At 38.9% G+C, this 21036-nt stretch overlaps 2 protein-coding genes across 4 annotated transcripts in view; one reads left to right on the top strand and one right to left on the bottom strand.

Moving 5' to 3' along the window:
* Lrrtm3 (leucine rich repeat transmembrane neuronal 3) overlaps positions 1-18606 on the top strand; it is a 172170-nt gene extending 153564 nt beyond the window's left edge. The window contains exon 3 of the mRNA XM_048451591.3: positions 16067-18606. Within this exon, the coding sequence (XP_048307548.1) occupies positions 16067-16276 (210 nt within the window). The 3' untranslated portion in view covers positions 16277-18606. The remainder of the gene's footprint in view (positions 1-16066) is intronic.
* The window catches only part of Ctnna3 (catenin alpha 3), a 1405098-nt gene that overhangs the window by 988112 nt on the left and 395950 nt on the right, over positions 1-21036 (bottom strand). The gene's annotated exons all lie outside the window — the stretch shown is intronic.

Here is a 21036-nt window from a genome sequence, read left to right as displayed (position 1 = left end):
AAGTTTAGAATTGGACCAGTGTCCAGGGTCAACAATGCCAGTTCAAGGAAGAGTTGCCTTCTTCTGGGAGCCTTTCATAAGGCAAGCATGATGCCAGGGTCAACCGTCTCCGTCGAAACAATCACAGACCAGCAAGCGCTAAAAGCAGTTTCTTCCTTGACTCACTTAGTCTACAATTCCTATCTGTCTCTTACTCTCATTCTTGTTGCTGTGAAAAATATCAAGACAAAACACAAAATAGTAAAAGGGGAGTTCATTTGGCTTACAATTCCACATTCCAGTCCTTAGAAAGGAGGCAGTTCCAAGAACAAAGAGAAAACATGCATGCTTAGCGCTCAGCTGAGTTCTGTACGCATACACACTTCAAACGCCAAAACTAGGGAATAGTACTGCCCATTCAGGCTTTGTCTTCCAAACCCCATCACACACACACACACACACACACACACATACACACACACCAGACACCAACAGGTCAACCTGACCTAAATAATCTCTCATTGAGACTCTCTTCCCAGCTGGTTCTGGGTTGCGTCTAGTTGATGGTGGGAACTAACCATGACAATTATTATTTTTAATTTTTTATTCAGGGTTTGAATGGTGATAGAATCTTAAACAGAGTCATCAATGTACCCTCACAGGTCTTCACACCTACTCTCTAGACACTATCTTCAAGTGCTTGGCACATTTTTGTGTCTGGGATGGAAATTCACAGACATGGTGGATAAAGACGAGGAACGGTGGAAATAAATGCCAAAGACATCCCTAGGAAAGTCCCTAACCATTGCCAGCATGCATCAGTCTGTATCTCATGGCATTATCAGAACACCGTTAATGTCTCTTAAAACTGAGACCTAGGTAGAGACTCAGATACTGAAAGTCAGATTAAACACGGTTAATAATTCTATTGTTTCATGTGAGACATCTTCAAGCGTGAGAAACTAAAGATCATTGTGACTCTTCAGTCCAGTCTTGAGACTCTGACAACAGATATCTTTAGATTTTTGTAGATATTTCAATGACAGAGTCAGTAGGATAAAACATGATACATTGTCAGTGTGCGTAAAAGACTGAGCTTCCCTCAGGGGGGAGCATGCATCCCATACATGATCTAACTAAAACTTGTTTTGTAAATCAAGGTTCAGGATTTCCTTCACGGATGATCTCATACCATTCGGGTTACCAATTAAAGGGTTAAATCGGAAGAATCTCACAGCAAAGGAACTGATTAAAGATCTTTTACAACCACAATTCTTTAATTATTCTGATTATTTCATGTTGTCCATGGAAGTCACTGAATGCCAAACCATGTTCAAGGGTGTGAAGACCTTCCCTACATGGGGTATCCTGTTGTAAAAATCATCACACGGCTTTGGTCTTCTAAACCCAAATGTATTTTTTTATTTTTAATAAAACTTTTATTTTTTCAATTTTTATTAGTATGCACATGTGCACACAGCTACACACACACACACACACACACACACACACACACACACACACAAACTCCCAAAGAGCCCAGACGAGGACATCAAATCCCCTCAAGTGTGAGTCATCATTGGCAGTGAGCCAGCTGCTATGGAGCTGGCATTAGACTCCAGTCCTTTAGAAAAGCAACGGGCGCTTATGACCACCAAGTTATCTCTACAACAGCCATTTTTATTTTTAAAAATGTATTTGGTGCCTACTTTTAACCTCCAGTTGAAACCAAATAATTATACTGTTTAATGAAACAAGATAGACCATTAAGTAACACCTCACTTTTTTTTTTGTGATGCAGCTAATTTTTAAATTAGCTTTGATTGAAGCAGAATTGAAAGGGAATTATCTACTCACACATGTACATCAAACAACAGTGTGAGAAAAAAAAAAACAATAATTCAGCTCATTCAGCATCTCTCAGAAATGAAAGACATGCCACAGTCTATGGAGTGGGGTAAAAGGAAATGCCCCCCTTGAATGAGACGGCTTGTGATGATCAGGTTTGAAGGTGACAAGGGAGGCTGAAATTAGGTGGAGCAGCTTCACTGCGACACTAGTGACCACTAGACACCATCCTCCTGCCCAGTAATGGCCACCCTCAAATGGAGGAGAAACAAAACACACTAAAATCTGGACAATGAATTTGTGCAAATGTCAACAACTGCGTAATAGTAGGGGTTATTTCGTTAGGACTTTTTTTTTTTAAAAAAAAAAAAGCTGCTATATGTGACATGAAAAAGTAATTACATATCAGTTTACCTTTCATAGTACACATTATAGAAGTCCTATTCCTTTTCAACCATTCTGCTAAGAATTTCCGAAGCTCTATCAACACGCAAGCCTGCACAAGCCCTGAGAAGCCTTTATTGTCTGTTGAGTTTACAATCTAGAAAGACAGATAAGATGAACATCAACAAAATGGCGGCAATGTATGAATGATCCCAAAATGGTCAGTTCATTCAAGTGGCATAGGTGTAATACCTCAGAGCAGTGGCAGGTCTTACCCTCCAGCCCCATCACACCCTGACAACCTCCCAGGAGAAACACTTTTCTTGCAGGTGATGTACGTGAGTTGGTTTCCTTCATTTAAAATCCACAGAGCAGCCAATAGCAGATGGTACGTGTGTGTGTGTGTGTGTGTGTGTGTGTGTGTGTGTGTGTGTGTGTGTGTGTGAATGGATGCATGGACGAAAGCATAGAGAAGTATTTCATACCGATGTATATATAAACATAGATTCATAAGAAATTCGTAGCAGAATTAAGTTTTTCTGAGTGATTTTTCATAATGGACATTGGGCCTGTTCTTTGACCTCAAATTCAGCATTTTCATGCAGATTGGTACATGTCTATAATATTGCCCCAATTAGCTACAGATAGGTTCATTTAAACTCTGAATTAATTTTATAATAAGCTTAATAAGAGGCTCAGTACTAATCAGCACACAGTCCCACCACTGGAACACCCGTACAAGGTTTAGAAAGTGCTCTAATTTCGTATTGCGGAGAAGAGTAACTTCTTAAGAATCGGGATATTGCTGTTTCGTTTTGCTTTGTTTTATCTTGTCTTGTGTTTCCCCAGCTGGCTCTAGAGAACTCTCTTGGGCTCAGGCAATCCTGCTGCCCGGTCTCACTACTTCTTGAGTAGCCGGGACTGTGGGTGCTCTATCGTCATGTTTGAAGGGGCTCACAGTGTATCGGAAGACATTCAGCACAGAGAAGTGTCTGACTGGAACACAGATAGCGACTGTGGTCCAGGGAATGAGAGCTGCTGCTCAGACTGGGATGCCAGAGTCCTGTCAAACAGGACATGTCTTTGGACATGGGCGTGCAGAAATGCAGAATCGGAGCTGGGGGGATGGCTCAGCAGGTAAAGGACCTGCGGGACAAGTTGGTTGAGCCAAGTTCAATAACCAGAACCTGCATAATGGTGGAATAAGAACCGACTTCAAAAAATTATTCTTGGACCAACCCTTACCCTACACACATCATATATAAGATATACACAGTAATAATAAATGAATCACAGAATCTGTTTGATAAGAATGCTGAGACCATAGTAAGCTAAAAAAAAAAAAGGAAGAAAACATCTGAAAAACTGTTGGAATTGTAAAGACCACCACAGATTATCAATTATTATAATAATTATCATAAATGTCATCAACCAGGGGGGTCTCACACAGAGTCTGCCTCTAAGACTACACCGCCCTGTCAGTCATACACATACAGAAATCTGTTTCAGTCTCTTCTGGATCAATACCACAGTTGTCTGTTGCTTGTTCTATAGTTTCTAAAATAATTGTGATTTCTAGGCTTTCAGGCATACAGCAATTGGACTCAAAACATCGACTGCTGCATCATGAGTGTGCTGTTCTAACTCTCCTTCCTGCCCTAGAAGGGGGAAAAAAAGTCAAGGAACAATGTTTTCAAGCCAATTAGCCACCGCACCTCACGGCGCAGCAGCACAAAGGAACAGATTTGGAAACGTGGCTCTAAGATTAGCAGAGCCTTTGAGCCATAGTCTCAATTTGGGTCTCATCACTTCACCTGGCAATGGTGCCAATTTCGTAGGCATCGGACCGTGCAGAGAAATTTGCATGTAAATGAACCCTGTTTGGGGCATTTTGCTCAGCTTCAGTAACAGAGAAGCATCACTATTCACTGGCATTACAAAAATAAAACAGAGGTTAATGCAGAAAGGTCCAGGGTAGGGCCCATTACCAGGAGGGCTAATTTGGCTGATGCGTCAAACTCCTGGAGATCATGAAGAATTCTAGAAAGCACAAAAGAGTTTGAAAAATGCAAGTAGAGAAAATTTTGGAGGACAAAAAAGAAATTTCACCCTGAAGTTTATAATCACAAGAATGAATATTGCATTTTAATATTCATTTTAAGGTTTCATACTTCAAATATTCAATTTGAAATTTTCATAATTAAATAAATATTAAAATAATTCAAGATAAAGCCAATTTTACAACATTAATTATGAATAAAAAGTTTAAAAATAATTAAAATTTTAAAGAGGAATCCAAGCATTACAAGGTATTATGTGCCTCAACAATAGTATAGATTGCATTTCAACCATTATTTCTAACCTGAGGCTATATCATCTTGATTTTTTTTCATAATTAGGTTTTCATATATTGCCTTAGTCTTACAGTCTCCATAAAGCCCAGCAATACAAGAATTTGTTCATTTCTTCACAGTTTGTACTAAATGCCTTCTCATTCGTCTATTCTTTCATTCAACTTTTTAAAACTAAGTTCACAGAATCATGCAGAACAATATTAAACAGAAAAAAACTTAAGAATCATGAGGTTTGCTCTGTACAGTATGCACATATACTAATGTAAAATACAAACACCTTTAGAAACCAATAATGAAGTAGAAATACAATTCTTTTCATGCAATGCTCTTGTGTGTTCAAAACTGAGAATGTAGTGGCTGACGTGACTATCCTAATTTTCCTCTTCCGCTGGCTGCCATTATGCCAGCGACGATGGAGCTGGGCTGTCTGTGCGGCTGCCTCTGTCACAGCCATTTGATGCTGTGAGAATCTTAACTGCCGCAAACCAGAGGCAAGGGAAGAAAGAGGCTGTCGTGTTCAATGCAGACAGATGTGACAGGATGCATACCAAGAGTGAGGCCAACAAGCCGGAGAGGGAGATGTCAAGAGGCGGCAATGGGGACAGCCCCACACAGAGACAGCGCAGAGGAACCTGGGTGGGCTTTCCACATGACTCAGCAAACTTCATAACTGTTGTGTCCTCAGCCTTGCCGGTCCACGTAAAGCAGCAACTCCGGTTCTGATTGTGTTATATAATGATAATTCTTAGCAAAATAAACCCAACTACCAGGAGTTCAAAAGCAACAGAGAAACAATAATACACAAATTCGAGAAAGTTATAATCTAACGTGAAATAGAGCACAAACAAATAAAGATGGAAGAGGACAGAATTATAAAAGTCTATCTGATGGAGTGGGTGTGTAGTTCAGTTGGTAAAAGAACTTGCCTGACAGACAGGAAGCCTTAGGTTCCATCCCCAACACCACATACAACTGATACATGCCTCTAGTACTGGTCAGAAACTGGACCTAGAGAATAGGAGTTCAAGGGCATTCTTGGATATGTGGTGATTTTGAGGTCAGCCTGGACTGCATATGAGCATGTTCAAAACAGCTGATTTAAAAAAATAGAAATGCCTACCATGAAGTATATCTGAATATACTTAATAATTCAGAGGAAGATGACTAGGAACAAAAGCAAAAAAGAAGAATGAGTGGAGGAAAGGGAATGTGCTTCTATTTAGTAGAGTCCTGTCTCTTCTCCTGGACTAATCATGTGTCTAGAAGGCACAGGTCTAAGCAGATTCCATGAGAACCAAACCGTGGCACCTTTCTATGTCTACAACAACAACAACAAATAACAACTACAACCACAACTCCAAATAGACATTAAGCAAACCTTTCTTGAAATGAATAAATGACTGAATACTTCTGGTTTGTTTTGTAGATGCTAGCATTATTGATGAAAAGAACACACATAGCTAATTCCTATTCATCCCATGCTGCAAAACGGAAATGAAATAATTATTTTTAGGATACAAAGTATTTTACCAAGTGGCCATGTCACTCAAATATTTCAGTTAGGTTTTTTTTTTTATTTCAAAGATAAAGAGCCCCTCGGTTCATAGGTCTCTTCCCATTACTTAGACGCAATGAGAGCAGAATTGAGTACAAATTAGTAGATACAGAGCTACTAAATCTGGGAATTGTGTGTACATATGTGCTCTAAATATGTTTTGCTGTAAGGAAAACTATGACCTTTCAAATGGAATTCTCAATTTATTTTGTTGTCTCATGACTGCACTCTGCAGGAGTTTACCATAACTCATCATTTCATACACAAAGCCATTTGAATCATTATTGCTCCTACAAATAGTGCTTTCCTTTCATGCTATCCTCAAATTCCAGACACTGGAAAACTTTATTACTCCCTTCTTGTAATCTCAAAATAGCAATTGAAACTTTAGGCAATAAGGTAGCAGTTAAAAAAATATCAAAATTGAGTACTAAGGGCCAGATTATAACTAGGAATTATAAAACACTAACAAGATTTTTAAAGTTGGATCTAGTTGGATCTACTTAAGGCTTAAAGACAGAGAACATAATTCAGACTCCTAATGAAGCACCCTTTGAAAATGTTTTTAAAATAATTTACTAGTAGAATCAAGATAATTAAAATTAATGATTCAGCAGTCTGTTCTATGAATACCAATTAACTATTAGAATGCCTGAGTGTTCCAGAAGGAAGATGTCTCTTCAAATAAATCCTTTCAAACTCAAATATATGATCTCTATTGAAAAGTCCATAAAAGTAAATAGCCAATCACTTCTCGGCAATATTGACTCACCAATAAATCCGGAAAGTAACATTAGTCTCCAACAGAAAAGGGTGCCATTCCATTTGCCACCATTAAAGGATGAATGATGCTGTTAATAGAAGCCAATCAGGGCACAATGTATGCATTGTACATCCTTAAACACATATGTATCGTGATTGTCCATCCCACCCTAACCATTGCTTTTCTTTATTCTCTGCCCTCTGCCTGCCCCTGGCCTACACTTTCACTAGAAAACAGAAGCTGCCTTCTTCCTATTTGCTCTTTATTTCCTGTCCTGATGTCCCACAACACCTACCAAGAAAGGATTTTCTTGTGGAAAACAATCAAAATGGTACTGTTCAATATGAAACAACACAAACCACATTTTGTTTGTAGCATGTGTGTGTGCGTGTGTGTGTGTCTGTGCATGTGTATGTGTGTGTGTGTGTGCATGTGTATGTGTGTGTGTGTGCATGTGTATGTGTGTGTGTGTGTGTGTGTCTAAAAGAAAGGCACTAGGGAATAGCTCAATTGACAAAGTGTCTGTCCTCTGAGCACAGATAAACCTATCTAATACACATTTTAAAAGTCAGGCATAGAAGAACTCTTAAAATCCTAGAGCTAGAGACTTAGAGATGGCAAATTATTGGGGCTCCTTAGCCAACTGACCTAGCCTATTTGGTGATTCCCAGGTCAGTGAGAGATGCTGTTTTAGAAATGACATCTGTGACACCTAAAAAAATAAAATATATAGTTGACCTCTGGCCTTTATTTACACAAGTAGTCATGTGCATACACACAAGTGCAAAGACACAAACATTAGTGCTCGCACGTAATTAGGAGCAGAAGTCTGGAGTTGCTAAACACAGTTGGTAGAATATCTACTAATCTCCAACTCAACACAGAAATTTAACTTTGAATTCCTCCCCAGCTCTCCTGAGCAATCTTTAACATACATGAACACAAGAGTCTTTTGGAGATTTCAATCCCACGCCTAAACCTTCTCCAACATGAATACTGTCTTTTCTAGTCTGAAGGGACAGATAATTAATTTCACAAGAAGCACAGAACAGTTTGTTAAAGCCATATCTGTCTCCTCGCATGAACCCACAATAAATTCTGCTTTCCTTCTGAGGACCCTGAGTGTGAAACAATAGCACAGAACTATGGGGTAACATAGGAGGCCCTAGCGCTCACACCACTGCAGATAAGAAGGCTGTGTGGAAGCGGTGCAAAATAATGCTGGACATATTATGTTTAGCTCCCTAGTCTGTAAGGCTGAGCAGGATAGAACATGAAAAGTAGACGGTGAAATGTAGCCGTTAAGTAGTCAGGTAATCAAATCACTTTGGCAACTCGCCAGGAGAACAGTTTCAAGCTAATTATTTAAACAAAATCTTAGTTTTCTCAGCTGTAAAATGGGGATGATTACATTTGTTGTGAAATGCTAACAGGACTTAAAATCGATAACCTAAGATTGGCACAAAACATGATTATCTGACACATACTAAATGTTCAATGAATCATGGTGAAGATTGTGTACAAGTGCCCTGGTAGGTGCCAAAGGGAACACTTCTGCATTGCTGGTGGAAGTGCAAGCTGGTACAGCCCCTTTGGATGTCAGTGTGGCAATTTCTCAGATAATTATGAAACAACCTTCCTCAAGACCCAGTAATAACACCTTTGGGTATATACCCAAAGGATGCTCAATCGTGCCACAAGGACATGTACTCAACTATGTTCATAGCAGCATTGTTTATCATAGCCAGAACCTGGAAACAACCAAATGCCCCTCAACCCAAGAATGGATATGGAAAATGTGGCACATATACACAATGGAGTACTACACAGCAGGAAAAAAATAGTAACATCTTGAATTTCGCAGGCAAATGGATGAAGCTAGAAAACATCATTTTGAGTGAGGTGACCTAGCCCAAGAAAGACAATTATCACATGTACTCACTCATAAGTGGTTTTTAAACCACTTAAACTTAAACATAAAGCAAGGAAAATCAGTCCACAAATCACAACCCCAGAGAACTTAGACAACAATGAGGACACTAAGAAAGACATACATGGATCTAATCTACATGGGAAGTAGAAAAAGACAAGATCTCCTGAGTAAATTGGGAGCATGGGGACATTGGGGGAGGGTTGACAGGGAGGGGAAAGGCAGGGAGGGGAGCAGAGAAAAATGTAGAGGTCAATAAAAATCAATTAAAAAATAAAAAAGAATTGGAGCAAATGCCTATGGCTGTGATCAGAGGAGCTATACAGAGGAACTGCTGCAGCACTCAAACAAATTAAATAGAGAACTATCCAGCGCACTTTGACACTCAGCAGGAAACCCAAGCGAGGGTGTGATGCTGGCTCACAGAACTTTCCTCCAGCAGCACTGAGGTTTTTATCAGCTTCCTCACCATTTAGAAACCAAAATAATGATTAGTGAAACACTTTGTCAAGCTAAGAAGTAAACCGGTGGGAAGTCAAGTTTTTAATACTATTCAGATAAGGTCACAGAAGGATTAATCTATTTTAACTATAAACAAAACTTGTAGCCTGTCCACAAAGACCATGCTTTATAGGAGGAGAGCAAACGCTGCTGACCAATTTACAAACAATGTTGCAGATACCGTAGTAAGACCGGGATCTAGCCAAGAGAATCAGTTAAATGTAATGAAAGCACAGGTGTCAAAGTGGTCAGTAGCATTATCAACATATGCACATTTTAAGCTACAGCCTCCTTAAAAACTTTACAGGTAGTATCATGATAAAGTGCATGTGTCCCTATCTTTCTATAAAATAATATACTTAAGGAAGTTAATTTCCAAGGATAATATATATTTCAAATTCCACATCTATCCCCAAATAAAGAAAAATATTTCTAATAAAATTTCCTTGAAAGAAAAAGGTGAAAAAGAAAACATTTGCTAATTATATGTTGCTTATATTTAGTTAGATGTAGAAATGGGTTTTAAGTGTTTAAATGCATTCGCATTTCTGTCCTAGAAAATTCAGGGTCTGAGGGTCCGCAGTCCCCAACAACTGTGTCTAAAAGAAGTGGAAAGCCAGGGGACATCTGGAACTGGAAACGGGAGTTGAGCTGGATGGGGAAAGTGTGTTGACTTAATACTCCTGGTAGAAAACGGGGCCCCTGGAGGGAGGCCATGTCTACAGTCAAAGGTCTGAGTGTCACTGGAGGAGACAAATTTGGAGACATACATCAGTCAGATGTAGTAGGTGCTTTCCTGGAACCTTAGCAATTGAGAGGTTGAGGTGGAGGGATCAGTGGTTCAAGATCAGTCTGGAATAAAGACTGTGGCTGAGGGAGGGAGGGAAGGATAGAGGGAGGGAGAGAAACAGAGGGAGGGAAGGAGGGAGGGAGGGAGGGAGGGAGGGAGGGACAACGGAGGAGATAGGGAAAAGAGGAGGAAAATGGGGAGAAAGAGAAGGGAGGAGTCACAAAGCCTGTCTTTTTGTCTTAAAATAATAAAAGATAAAATCAATTAAAAAAAATCTATGACATTTAGATTTGTAGGTGAGCAAACAAAAGTAAGACTATTGGCTTCTGAATTCCAACCTATAATTAAGATAGTGGAATTACAGTGTGAGAAAGGGTACTTCTCAAAGGACCCTTCATTAAGTGTCTGCTACCTTCACTGTAGCCCTCAAGGGCCATAGCTACAACGACCTTGGAGGGGAAGGGTCCCGGGCAGAGAGCTTGTGACCAAGGAAACCCCGAAGAGTTTCCCTTGTGAGCTATGCTAATAGTGTGGGAATTCTGCTCCAACATTAGACTAGAATATTTATATTTCCTAAAACTCCACTTAGATGCCCTTAACAGGAAAGCAGTTCTCACCGTTCACTCTGCACAGAGAAAAAGAGACTTTTAATTCTTTTTTTGAGTGATGAACTGCCACGTCCTGTTTTTCATATATTGGGGGCCTAAAATAACACTTGTGATCACATAGGACAGGCAGGAATGCCTTTAATTAGAACTTGATAAACGCATGTGCATGTCTATATGAGCATACCCTCACAAGCAGAACTCACACAGAGAATATAAGGCCACAATGAACTCTTAATCGCAACTCAGAAACTTTAAGAGCTGTGATTTTCTTTTATAAATATAGGATTAAATATTAGATGTGAGTCGGGGAAGAGCACTAATTACTGGTAACTTTGACTATAAATCTTTTATGTAAACAGCATATATTATTGATGTTAACATAGTTACTGGTAAAATCACTCCTAAGGCAAATAGCACTGATGTCAAAATAACACTAACTTATTGGAATTAAAGTATTTTTTCCTAAGGGAAATCGCCTAAGTAACTAAACAGAGCTCTTTGTTAAAATAGCACTTAATGATTCCTTAATTCAGGTTCTTTATGAAAGCAAGTTTTCATATACCTGAGTCTCCACAAATTATGTCCCAATAATTACTACCTCACTTTGAAAACAGTGACCTAAGGGTTTAAAGGAAACTTGAAGTAACCATAAGTGAGAGTCTTATCAGGTAGAAACGTACTGAAAGAAACCGTTCCCTCAAAGAAAGAGTAGGAAGAATCTCAATGTTTTAGAGAAGATTGTGTGAAAAGTCTAGCTGTAGTTCTGGAGAATTTATTAAAGCCTTATTAAAGTTAAATGACCTATTGCCCTTCCTAGAACCATTTCCACTAGCTACTTTGGAACCAGGGAAATTCTGTTTATTTTCTCTCTTACCTACACTTCACTATTGTATGCCTTAAGCACAGGGGGAAGCATATAAGAAGACCCGGATTGAAAAAAAAAAAAGAGAGAGTGAGGGACAGAAAGTAAGAGATAGAGAGGAAAGAGAAAGGAAGGAAAGAAAAAGAGGGAAGGAGATAGAGGAGAGAGGGAGAGAGAGGGGGGGGGAGACGACGCAGCCAATCTGAAAACAGAAAAAGGAAACTTGACAAGCCTGTGAAGGAACTGCAGATGCCGCCTCTGCTGTACTTGGCAGCAGATGGGGTTGGTATATGTTGCTTCTGACCCTCCCAGTATATGTTTGTTTAATGCCAGCTGGTGCTTTCTCCATCACCACTCAACCATCAGCCACACTCTAGTACAAGAATCCGTCCCACTGATAGAATCCAAAGTCAGAACAGATGGCTGGAGCCCCGGTAGTTGCCTAAACCTCTGCATCCAGCGTTCTACCTGACATCAAAAGTCTATGAAGTTTTTACATGCTGGTATTTTAGATCATTTAAACAAAAAGAAGAGAGCTTCCTTCTACTCCATTCTGCTGAGTTTGCAGGCAACTGACCCATCATGGGAAGGAAAAGACAAACACTCTTTCTGGTAAAAACCCTATACATACATTACTATACATGGAAGTATTGAGTCTTGAAGTGTGAGCATGTTATATCGTTGGCATCCGACTTTCCCACTTTGATTCATTTAAGAATCTAGTATCACACATAAAGTATTCAGTGCATCTTATGATGTTGGTATGAAGAAGGAAATCCATCAAAAACGTGTAGTACTTTTCATGGGGAATCAGAAAAAATAATTTTCAAATTATAGATGATAAGGAAAAAAACATGGCTACAGGTTGGCAATCACATTTTTTAAAGTAAATATCTAGGGAAATGTTTCAATAGTTAAAGGACTTTGAATCCCCCAAATCCACATAAATGTTGAGTGGGCACAGTTTACAGCCTCCTAAGGTAGACACAGAGGATCCTCAGAGCAAGGCTTCATCAGCAAGCTCTGGGTTTGATTGAGAGACCCTGACTCGATGAATAAGAAAGAAGAGCGACAAAAGAGGGTTCTTGATGGCAACTTTGGGACTCCATATGCACTTTCACACAATACATACCTCCACACATGCAAACATACATAAATATTCATACACACATACCCATGGATACACACCACACACATATAAAAAAAGAAAATGTGCTTTAATTAAAAATTACAGTAAGTATCTGAAGGCTTGAAAGTTAATGCAATTTGTAAAACTAAAAAGAAAATCAGTCACTTTACTAAGTACCTGAATCACTTCGTCTGTTCAATAACATTGGGTGCCTCACATATGAACAGGGCTCAAGGTATCTCTACCTAGCAGGTCAGTCAATAGAGAAGACACATGTTATTCATATATGTATGAAATGTTTATGAATAAGAAATTTGGAAACAACTTAAATAAATTTAACACACTGATATATTTTTTTAAGAAAATGATCTTACCTTGCCAATAAAAAGGTCAGGGAAAATTTTTCATAATGCAGGAAAAGTTTACTTGAACTTAAGTTTAAAAACGTTGTTACTAAATACATATACATATGTATATTAATACCATATTTATATACATCTGTAGATATGTGTATATACCCTACATTGGCAACACAAATATGTTACAGTTATCTAAACCAATGTATCTTTACAATTTATTTGTCAGACTTTCATTTAAATGATTTTGAAGCACTAGTTTTAGCTACTAGATCATGAATATATGTATATAAGTATATATTGTGCAAATCTACATCTATACAAATGCATGTAAATATATACACTTATTTAATGCATATATGTGTAAACATAAGCATATATATATATATATATATATATGTATACCCAATACTAACTCTTCCATTTTCAAAACCATTTAAGTCAACCTGAAAAGAATATCTGTGACATATTGACAGGTGGTAAGCTGTTAGATTTTCCTCCCTGCTATATCTTTCTATGTCATTCTGGTGATAATAATATTTCATTAACCTTAAGATCCACTTTTGGTTGTAGAGGAAAAATGAAAACATCTTTTAAGAACTCTCCCAAATTCAGAAATATCAAATGTAAACATGCCCTGATATCGAAACATTATCCACGTATAAGATTTATCAAATAATATATACTCAACAATAAGAAAAATGTGGGATTTTTCAGTATATACTCAGAGTTAGCCACCTAATTGCTATGATTCAAAGTAGGATTTTGCCTTCTAGAGACCAGTAGCCTTTAGATACTACATGCAGCAGAAAAATGTGGGTGTGCATAAAAACACACAGAAAATAAATGTGTCATGGCATATTGTATGCCAAAACTTAACCATGGGCCTTCCAAATTCCAGATTATGACCACGGCATGTCACCCAGTCCTCATTTCCCAGAAGTTGACATGAATCTATATACCTAATAATGCTTCTAAGCTTTTCTCTCTGATAGCTTAAATATATTCTTGCTGCACAATTATTTTTACATGATAGCATTTTAGTTATCAGAGCTAACTCATCTATAACAAAAAGAAGCTTTTGAATATAAGTATCCTATTTTACTGCTATGCATCTTCTGTGTGGTCTTCTAATGGTTATTATTGTTTGTATTTGACTCACGTGCCAAATAATTTCATGTTTCAAATTTTAGAATTTCATAAAACTAGGAAAGACTGCACAGGAGCTTCATTGGGTGAACTAGATCGTACTTCTATCTCCAGGGACTGGTACCTAGACATTTGACACATTGACATACTCAGCATAAATGATCTCAAAGAAAAGAATATTTGTACTGAAAGAGAAAAGAAGAAAACAACACTTTTTATGAAAGGAGAGACAAACATGAGTGAGAGAGGTCAGGGGTGGAGAAAGAAGAGATGGAGGCAGTTGTGTTCCCAGAAAGGAGAAGGCAGAGAGTGAAGAAGCAGGTAATAAAGACTCGGCATTCTATCTCACGTGGCTTTGTGCTCTAATCTCAGCTGAGACCAGAGCAGCATTTAGTGTGATATGCACAGACATTTTATCCATCTGCCAAACAAGAATGCTACAAGTTTTCATTCAAAGAAATTCAGCAATGTGAATGAGCAATTATTAACTGTCTGTTTTCTGAGACAGTAACACAACACTGGGAGATGTTTGAGTTACAAATAAAGGTGTTTAATTCAGACTAAGGGGTTCCAGAGGTGAAAAGTCTCAAAGATTCATGTGCCAATAGCCTTCTTGCTGGTCAAGTACAGACCTTCAAATGGTAAGGGTCAGGGACTGTGTGTGTCCCTTTAAGGTTCCCTCTGCTGCATCTCTGTCTCTTCCTGTATAAAGCCCCAGGACTCAACATCCGGAGTGTACTCTAATGACTGACTAACTCTACTCAGTTCCCGGAAAGCCCAGCTCTGATCATGAGTCAGGTTGTTCCCACCATCTCAGTACGTCACAGTGAAACGTAAATGTCAACACCTTAAGCTTGGAGGACCCTTAAACAGTGTCTATACCACAGCAGGCAAAGGAAGATTGAAGCTAAAAGTTCCTCAGTGCTTTTGAAACTTTTTGTCTCACCAAGAATATAAGCAGAAACGTCCTCTAGACTTAGGCATCTTGCTGTACCTGAGATGCTGTTGTCTCTAACCTGTGTCCCTTCTGTACATAATCATTGTAGGTGCATCTGTTGGCCCCACTCTTTAGCTTTTGCTGTCTTTGGTTAGTAGAGAAGCCCTTTCCCCAGCTGGACCCCGAGCCCTTCAAAGTAGCCTCACGCTTTGCAGCTTGGTCGACCTTTGCGGGAGTCATCTGTCTCTTTGTTCCGGGTGTTCTCGTGCTCTTTTGGATAGGAAGGCAAACCACAGAGCTTAACATTTCAATGACCAATCTTAATGAACTAAGAATTAAAGGATTATGAGTAAGCATAGCCAGGAGGACTTGACAGTTCTCTTCTGAAACTCAAAGCAAGGTGTGAGAAGTAACTGCACCCTCATCTCCGGGGAACTGGTAAGAAATCAGAACCCACTGCATCAGAGACCTGCAGGACAATGGGGCAGGCGGGTGAAGACATGGAGGTGGTGCTGATTCATAACGAAGATATGGGATCACCTTTTTACTGAACCCTAATTGCATAAATAACCACATAATATTTTTCTTAGTTTGACAACACATTTCAGACAAGTTAAGAGGAAAACATTTTCTCGGCCTTATGATGGAGAAAAATTTTATCATTTTTAGAACCATGGAAGCTACTGTTTACCTGCAGGTTCTACTTAAGACTCAAGCAGCTCTACTCAGGCCTTCAAGCTTCCATATTGAATTCAGTGCTGTGAAAATGGGGGACAGGAGCAGGACACTGTGGGGACAGCAGAGCCACAGAGACAAGCACAAAGGATAGGCAGAGCCACACTGCGCAGTCTCCAAGTTTTGCCCTGGATGCTTGCCTGTCTTTTGATAACTGACTTTTCTCATGTCATTTTTTTTTCCCAGATACCTTTATCAATGAATGTGTCCACCTTTCTGGCATACGACCAGCCCACAATAAGTTACTGTGGGGTCCATCATGAACTTCTGTCCCATAAGTCCTTTGAAACGAACGCACAGGAAGACACGCTGGAGAGCCACCTAGAGACTGAGCTGGACTTGAGCACAATCACATCAGCTGGCCGCATCAGTGACCATAAACCACAGCTGGCCTGACCCAGCCGAGCGGTCGCCCAGACTTGCTACCAAACTGTAACCTCAGCCACAGAGAGAGGAAATTTTGTTCATTGCAACTCTCAAAAACAAAGCAAAACAAAAAGTCCCCTGTTCAAATAAACAAAATTCCAAGATTGGTTCATGAAATAAATGAAGACATGAATTGTTTCAAGTCTATACTTTGTAACTAGCTAAGTTGTGCAGTATTTTTTTGACTTTGACAGAGAATGGCCCTAAAAAAAAAAAAAAAACATTTTTTTTCCAAAACTCATCCTACCTATGTGTAAAAATTGTACAGCGCTAATGTATTTTTTCATATTATAAAATTTCAATTCTAGGAACAACTGGTATGTACAGTACCATAATTTAATTATGCTTTACTTTACACCTTTCCGTTTCTAAAATTTTAAATTAACAAACATTATTTCTTGTGTTCTTGAGAGTTACTCGGTTTTGTAGGGGCTGTTTTGTTACTGCGTTTGTGCCCAGAAACCTTGACTCTGAAACCTGTGCTGTGCGAACAATGCACGATTTTTATCATTATCATGCTTACCGCATAGAATTTTATCTACTTGTTCCAGAAATAATACATTAACCAAAAAAGGTTTTAATTGTTCAGACGTGTAAGAGGTTCTTCAGTTACATAGACAGGTCTTTCTTATAAATGAAAAAAAATCAGAATTTTTTAACAGTTCTAAGACTTAACTGTTGCCTTGAATTACAGCCTAGTTTCTAAGCAGCGAAATGTAATGATAAAGAGGGATATTTTAACAAAGTATTTCCGAATGAATGACTCATTATTTCATACTTTTGAGTAGCCATTGTTAAGGGTAGAGGAAAGCATGGACCAAACATCACTAGAAACAAAGGTCGTAACCACAGCAACAGACTTTGATACACTTCAGAAGGGCAGCTACAGTGACAAAGAAACTTCTGATACATCTCCTTCTTGTCAGACCAAGGTGGGAGGACACGGTATAATTGTACAGTAGCAATTTTTTTCTCTTAATTAACCCAAAGTGGTTTAATCTAAAAATAACCACAAGTCATTTCAAACAGTGCCTGGTTCTTAAGGCAGGTTTTCTTTTAGAAGGTAAAGCTATATTTGGGTAATATCTCAAAGGAAAAATACAGAATTTTTCTTATTGTGTGCCACACCTGAGAAAGAACGTTAAAAGTCTAGTTCTTTCAGTAGGGATTTGCTTAGTGGAGAAAACTCACTATAGAATAGACTGTAACAGTCTACAGTTTCCTTGTTCATGTTGTGCATTTGGGGATTTAGCTACAAATTATCCAAAACAATAAGCAAGCGATGTTAGACATCAATCTAAATCACGTATTAGTTACATGATTGCGAATCAAATTAAGAAAACCTGAATTTTTCACAGCTGAAATGACATCTCTAGTCTACCTGACAGTTTATTGTTGGAAATATTAGTTTGTCCATGATAATCATATAGTTTTGAATGTTTGGATATAAAACTGCAAGTGTCAATCACTATTATGTGAAAAGAAGCATTGTTTTTCATGGTTTAACAATATTCATGACATCAGAAGTAGAGGACGAAAACATCAGTCTAACAGGGCTCAAACCAATCAAAACTGGGAGAGAAAAACAGGGAGTGAAAAACGTTGTCAAACTTAATTTTTTTATCTCCTCCTAAGAAATACTTTCTGTATGCACACAGTTTCACACAGATCAATTACAGCAAATTTAAGAACAACACCAGGAAGGAAGAATTTCAAAATTGTAAAACAGCTATCTGCTGGGAAAAAACGAGGGGGGAAGCAAAACAATGGAAGAAGCAACCATTAACTTTAATGTAACTACAAATGTCATGGTACTTGTGTCGAATAGTTAGCATCCCAGATTTTGTAACATATTTTGCATAAGTTATTTGCTATTCAATATTTTTGTTATTTAAGTCTAATTTTAATCTTAATTGTTTTCCAGTTTCTTGTTTCTTTGCAGTGTATTCTGATTGTTCTGATCCCTTACACTGAGATTTCGCTCTGAACAAAATTTAAACTGGGTTACAAATCTATTCTTTGTGAGTCTGAAATCAAATGGAATTTTATTATATAAACCAAACTGTTATTTGCAACTTTTTCATTAGAAGTCATTCTCCCAAGGATCCAAAAAAAGCATTAATTTGTAAAAACTAAACACCTTCAAACTTTTCCCAGAAACTTCACAAGTTGACAAATGATTTAAAAAAAGAAGAAAAAATATCCTTAAGACTCCAGAGGAGCCTTACAAATGTACACCCTTCATTTCCTGATGCAAAGCACTTTCTTTAAACATTTTAATATATCATTTTTGCAAATTCTGTGAGAATCTTATCTGTGCATACAGTGTATTTTGATCATATTCACCCCTCAACACATCCCCACCTCTCCTAGATCTATCCTTGCCTGCATCCCCAAAGTCCTTCCACATACACATACACACACAAACATACACACACATACACACAAAATGTTCTGAGTCCAGCTTTTGCTGCCCATCCATATACACATGTGTGGGGCCCTCAATTGGAGCAAGGTTGACCTACCAGAAAACACTCCTAAAAGCACCCATTTGCTCCCTCTATCAGATGTTGCTAAAGCTTCTCACTTCCTCTCCAGTGCACTACCAATGGGAGCAATCACCTTGGAACTGTAGCTGGGAGCACCCCGTGCCTTCAGCTACAGTAAGAAGCCAGCAAATGAAGACTGCGGAGATCTTTAACATTTGGCAGTAAGCCCAAAGGGTCTTTAAAGAAGAGAAAGAGTATCAGGTTATATCATTCTTGTGTTGTTGTTCTGCCTTGTCAGGGGTGGGAGGTAGTTGGTGTTAAATTCTGCTGGGACAGGAGGTAGCATAATAGAGTCGAATCTTTATCACACATATGAAATTTTCTAATTGGTATCAAAAACTTGTATGTATAACTTCTCTCTGTCAGCGTTACTCTTCACCCACGTCTCCCTCTAGCCACCTGCCTGACCCCTGTGTGCCCTTCATGGCTGCTGCTCACCCATTTAAACAACTAGAAAAAGCTGTTTGCCTGGTTGTTGGGGATGAAACACACGGTAAAGCCAGGCGGTGTTCTAAGGTTTACAAATCTCGTGACTTGTCTCATTCTGCCATCCGAAATAATCCTGTGAAGATGTACTTATGCCCCATAAGTTGAGACGCATCCAAGGACACAGAGCTGATGACCACTGGGTTTGAGAGCTCTCAGAGCCCAGGGGCTGTTTTTTCCATTATGCTAAAAGCTCCCTTTCTATGGCCAGAGCCAGAGAACTTCCAGAGATAACAGACAGAAGAAATTAGACATGTCATTTAGTAAGTTCTAATTCATCTCACACGTCTGTACACCATGTGAGCCCAGGGAACTCTCTGCAGAGTAGGATCTAGGCTTGCTCGTGACGGTCCTTTGTTCAGAAGCACCGCAAGGCACACGTTTCTTAATATACAAGGTCATTTGTGAATGTGTAGATCAGCACGCCAAGATGTGAGACAAGAAGACCCCAGCGTGCAGAGGGAAAACAGGAGGTGTGAAAAGAGAAACCAGCCCACATTGAGATTGCTTAGTGGTTGCAAAACATCCATAATACAGAGCTGATCATACATTCAAACATGAGTACATATTTGACTCAGAGTTAACAAGGAAGACATTTTCTCTTTCTTTTTGTGTTTTGGGAAAATTTTTTTAAGTCATGATCTTTTTAAAAAACAAGAACTCTCATAATAAAGAAAGATAAAACATCAGTTCTTCAAAGAGACACAGATACTAAAAGATATGACAGTCTGTGAATATTTTGGAGTTTATCATCTCCATCTCGTCCCCTCCTGAATGTCCTAGAAATCTCATAAAACCAGCAAGACTTTTAATATAAATTATATTTTAGAAGGCAATATAAGCCAAATTTAACACTCAAGACAAACATAACCCAGTTTGAACTTAGATCTGTCTGCTTACAGAAACTGCTTGGAAATTGTGAGATTTATTTGCAAAGTTATTTTCTAAAATAAACTGTTTAGGGGAGTAAAAATACACTTGGTTTTAACTATTCCTGACTGGAGGACTGATACCATCTCTCAAACTAAATGCTAAAAATAAGAACTGAAAGTAGGAAAACAGGGAGCTGGTAGGAGCTGTTAGTAAGCCGGAAGAAGGAAAGTCAGATGTTTGGGCAAGCAGCACATGACTGGGGAGATGCAGGGAGCCTGGCAGGTTTCAAGCAATTCTCAGAGTAAATCTAGTAACACTGTAGATGTGTGCTTGTGCAGGGGTGCGTGAGTATGTGTGTGCTTGTATGTGCGTGCGCACACGCACATGTGGAAGCCAGAAATCAACCTTGGATGCTATTATTCAGCAGCTGTCCATCTTGGGTTTAGGAACAAAGTCAGTCCCTAGGACCTAGGAGAAGCCAAGGACACTGGACTGGTTAGCCATCAACCCCCCAGGGATCTGCTCAGCCCTGCATCTCCACCACCACACCCAGCCCTCTTACATGGGTGCTCAGACTTACACGGCTGATGCTTTACCAACTGAGTTATTGCCGCAGCCCATATCATAGCCCGGAGAAACTGCTCATATGGATACAATCAAAACAGGCTTAAATTCCTGACAGGTTTGCTTTGTAGTGAGAATTCAAATAAACTGTCGTAACTGTAAAAGGTCCCAACTTCACCCATTACCATATGAACTCACCACACTATGTCTAAGTTGAAATGTCAAAAACAAATGATCCAGGCTTTAAAGACTGTGATA

The sequence above is a fragment of the Myodes glareolus genome, chromosome 18 (assembly GCF_982192425.1).
Source record: "Myodes glareolus chromosome 18, mMyoGla1.1, whole genome shotgun sequence".
Lineage (NCBI taxonomy): Eukaryota > Metazoa > Chordata > Mammalia > Rodentia > Cricetidae > Myodes > Myodes glareolus.
The sequence above is the reverse complement of the archived record's forward strand: the minus strand, read 5'-3'. Positions and strand labels throughout refer to the sequence as shown.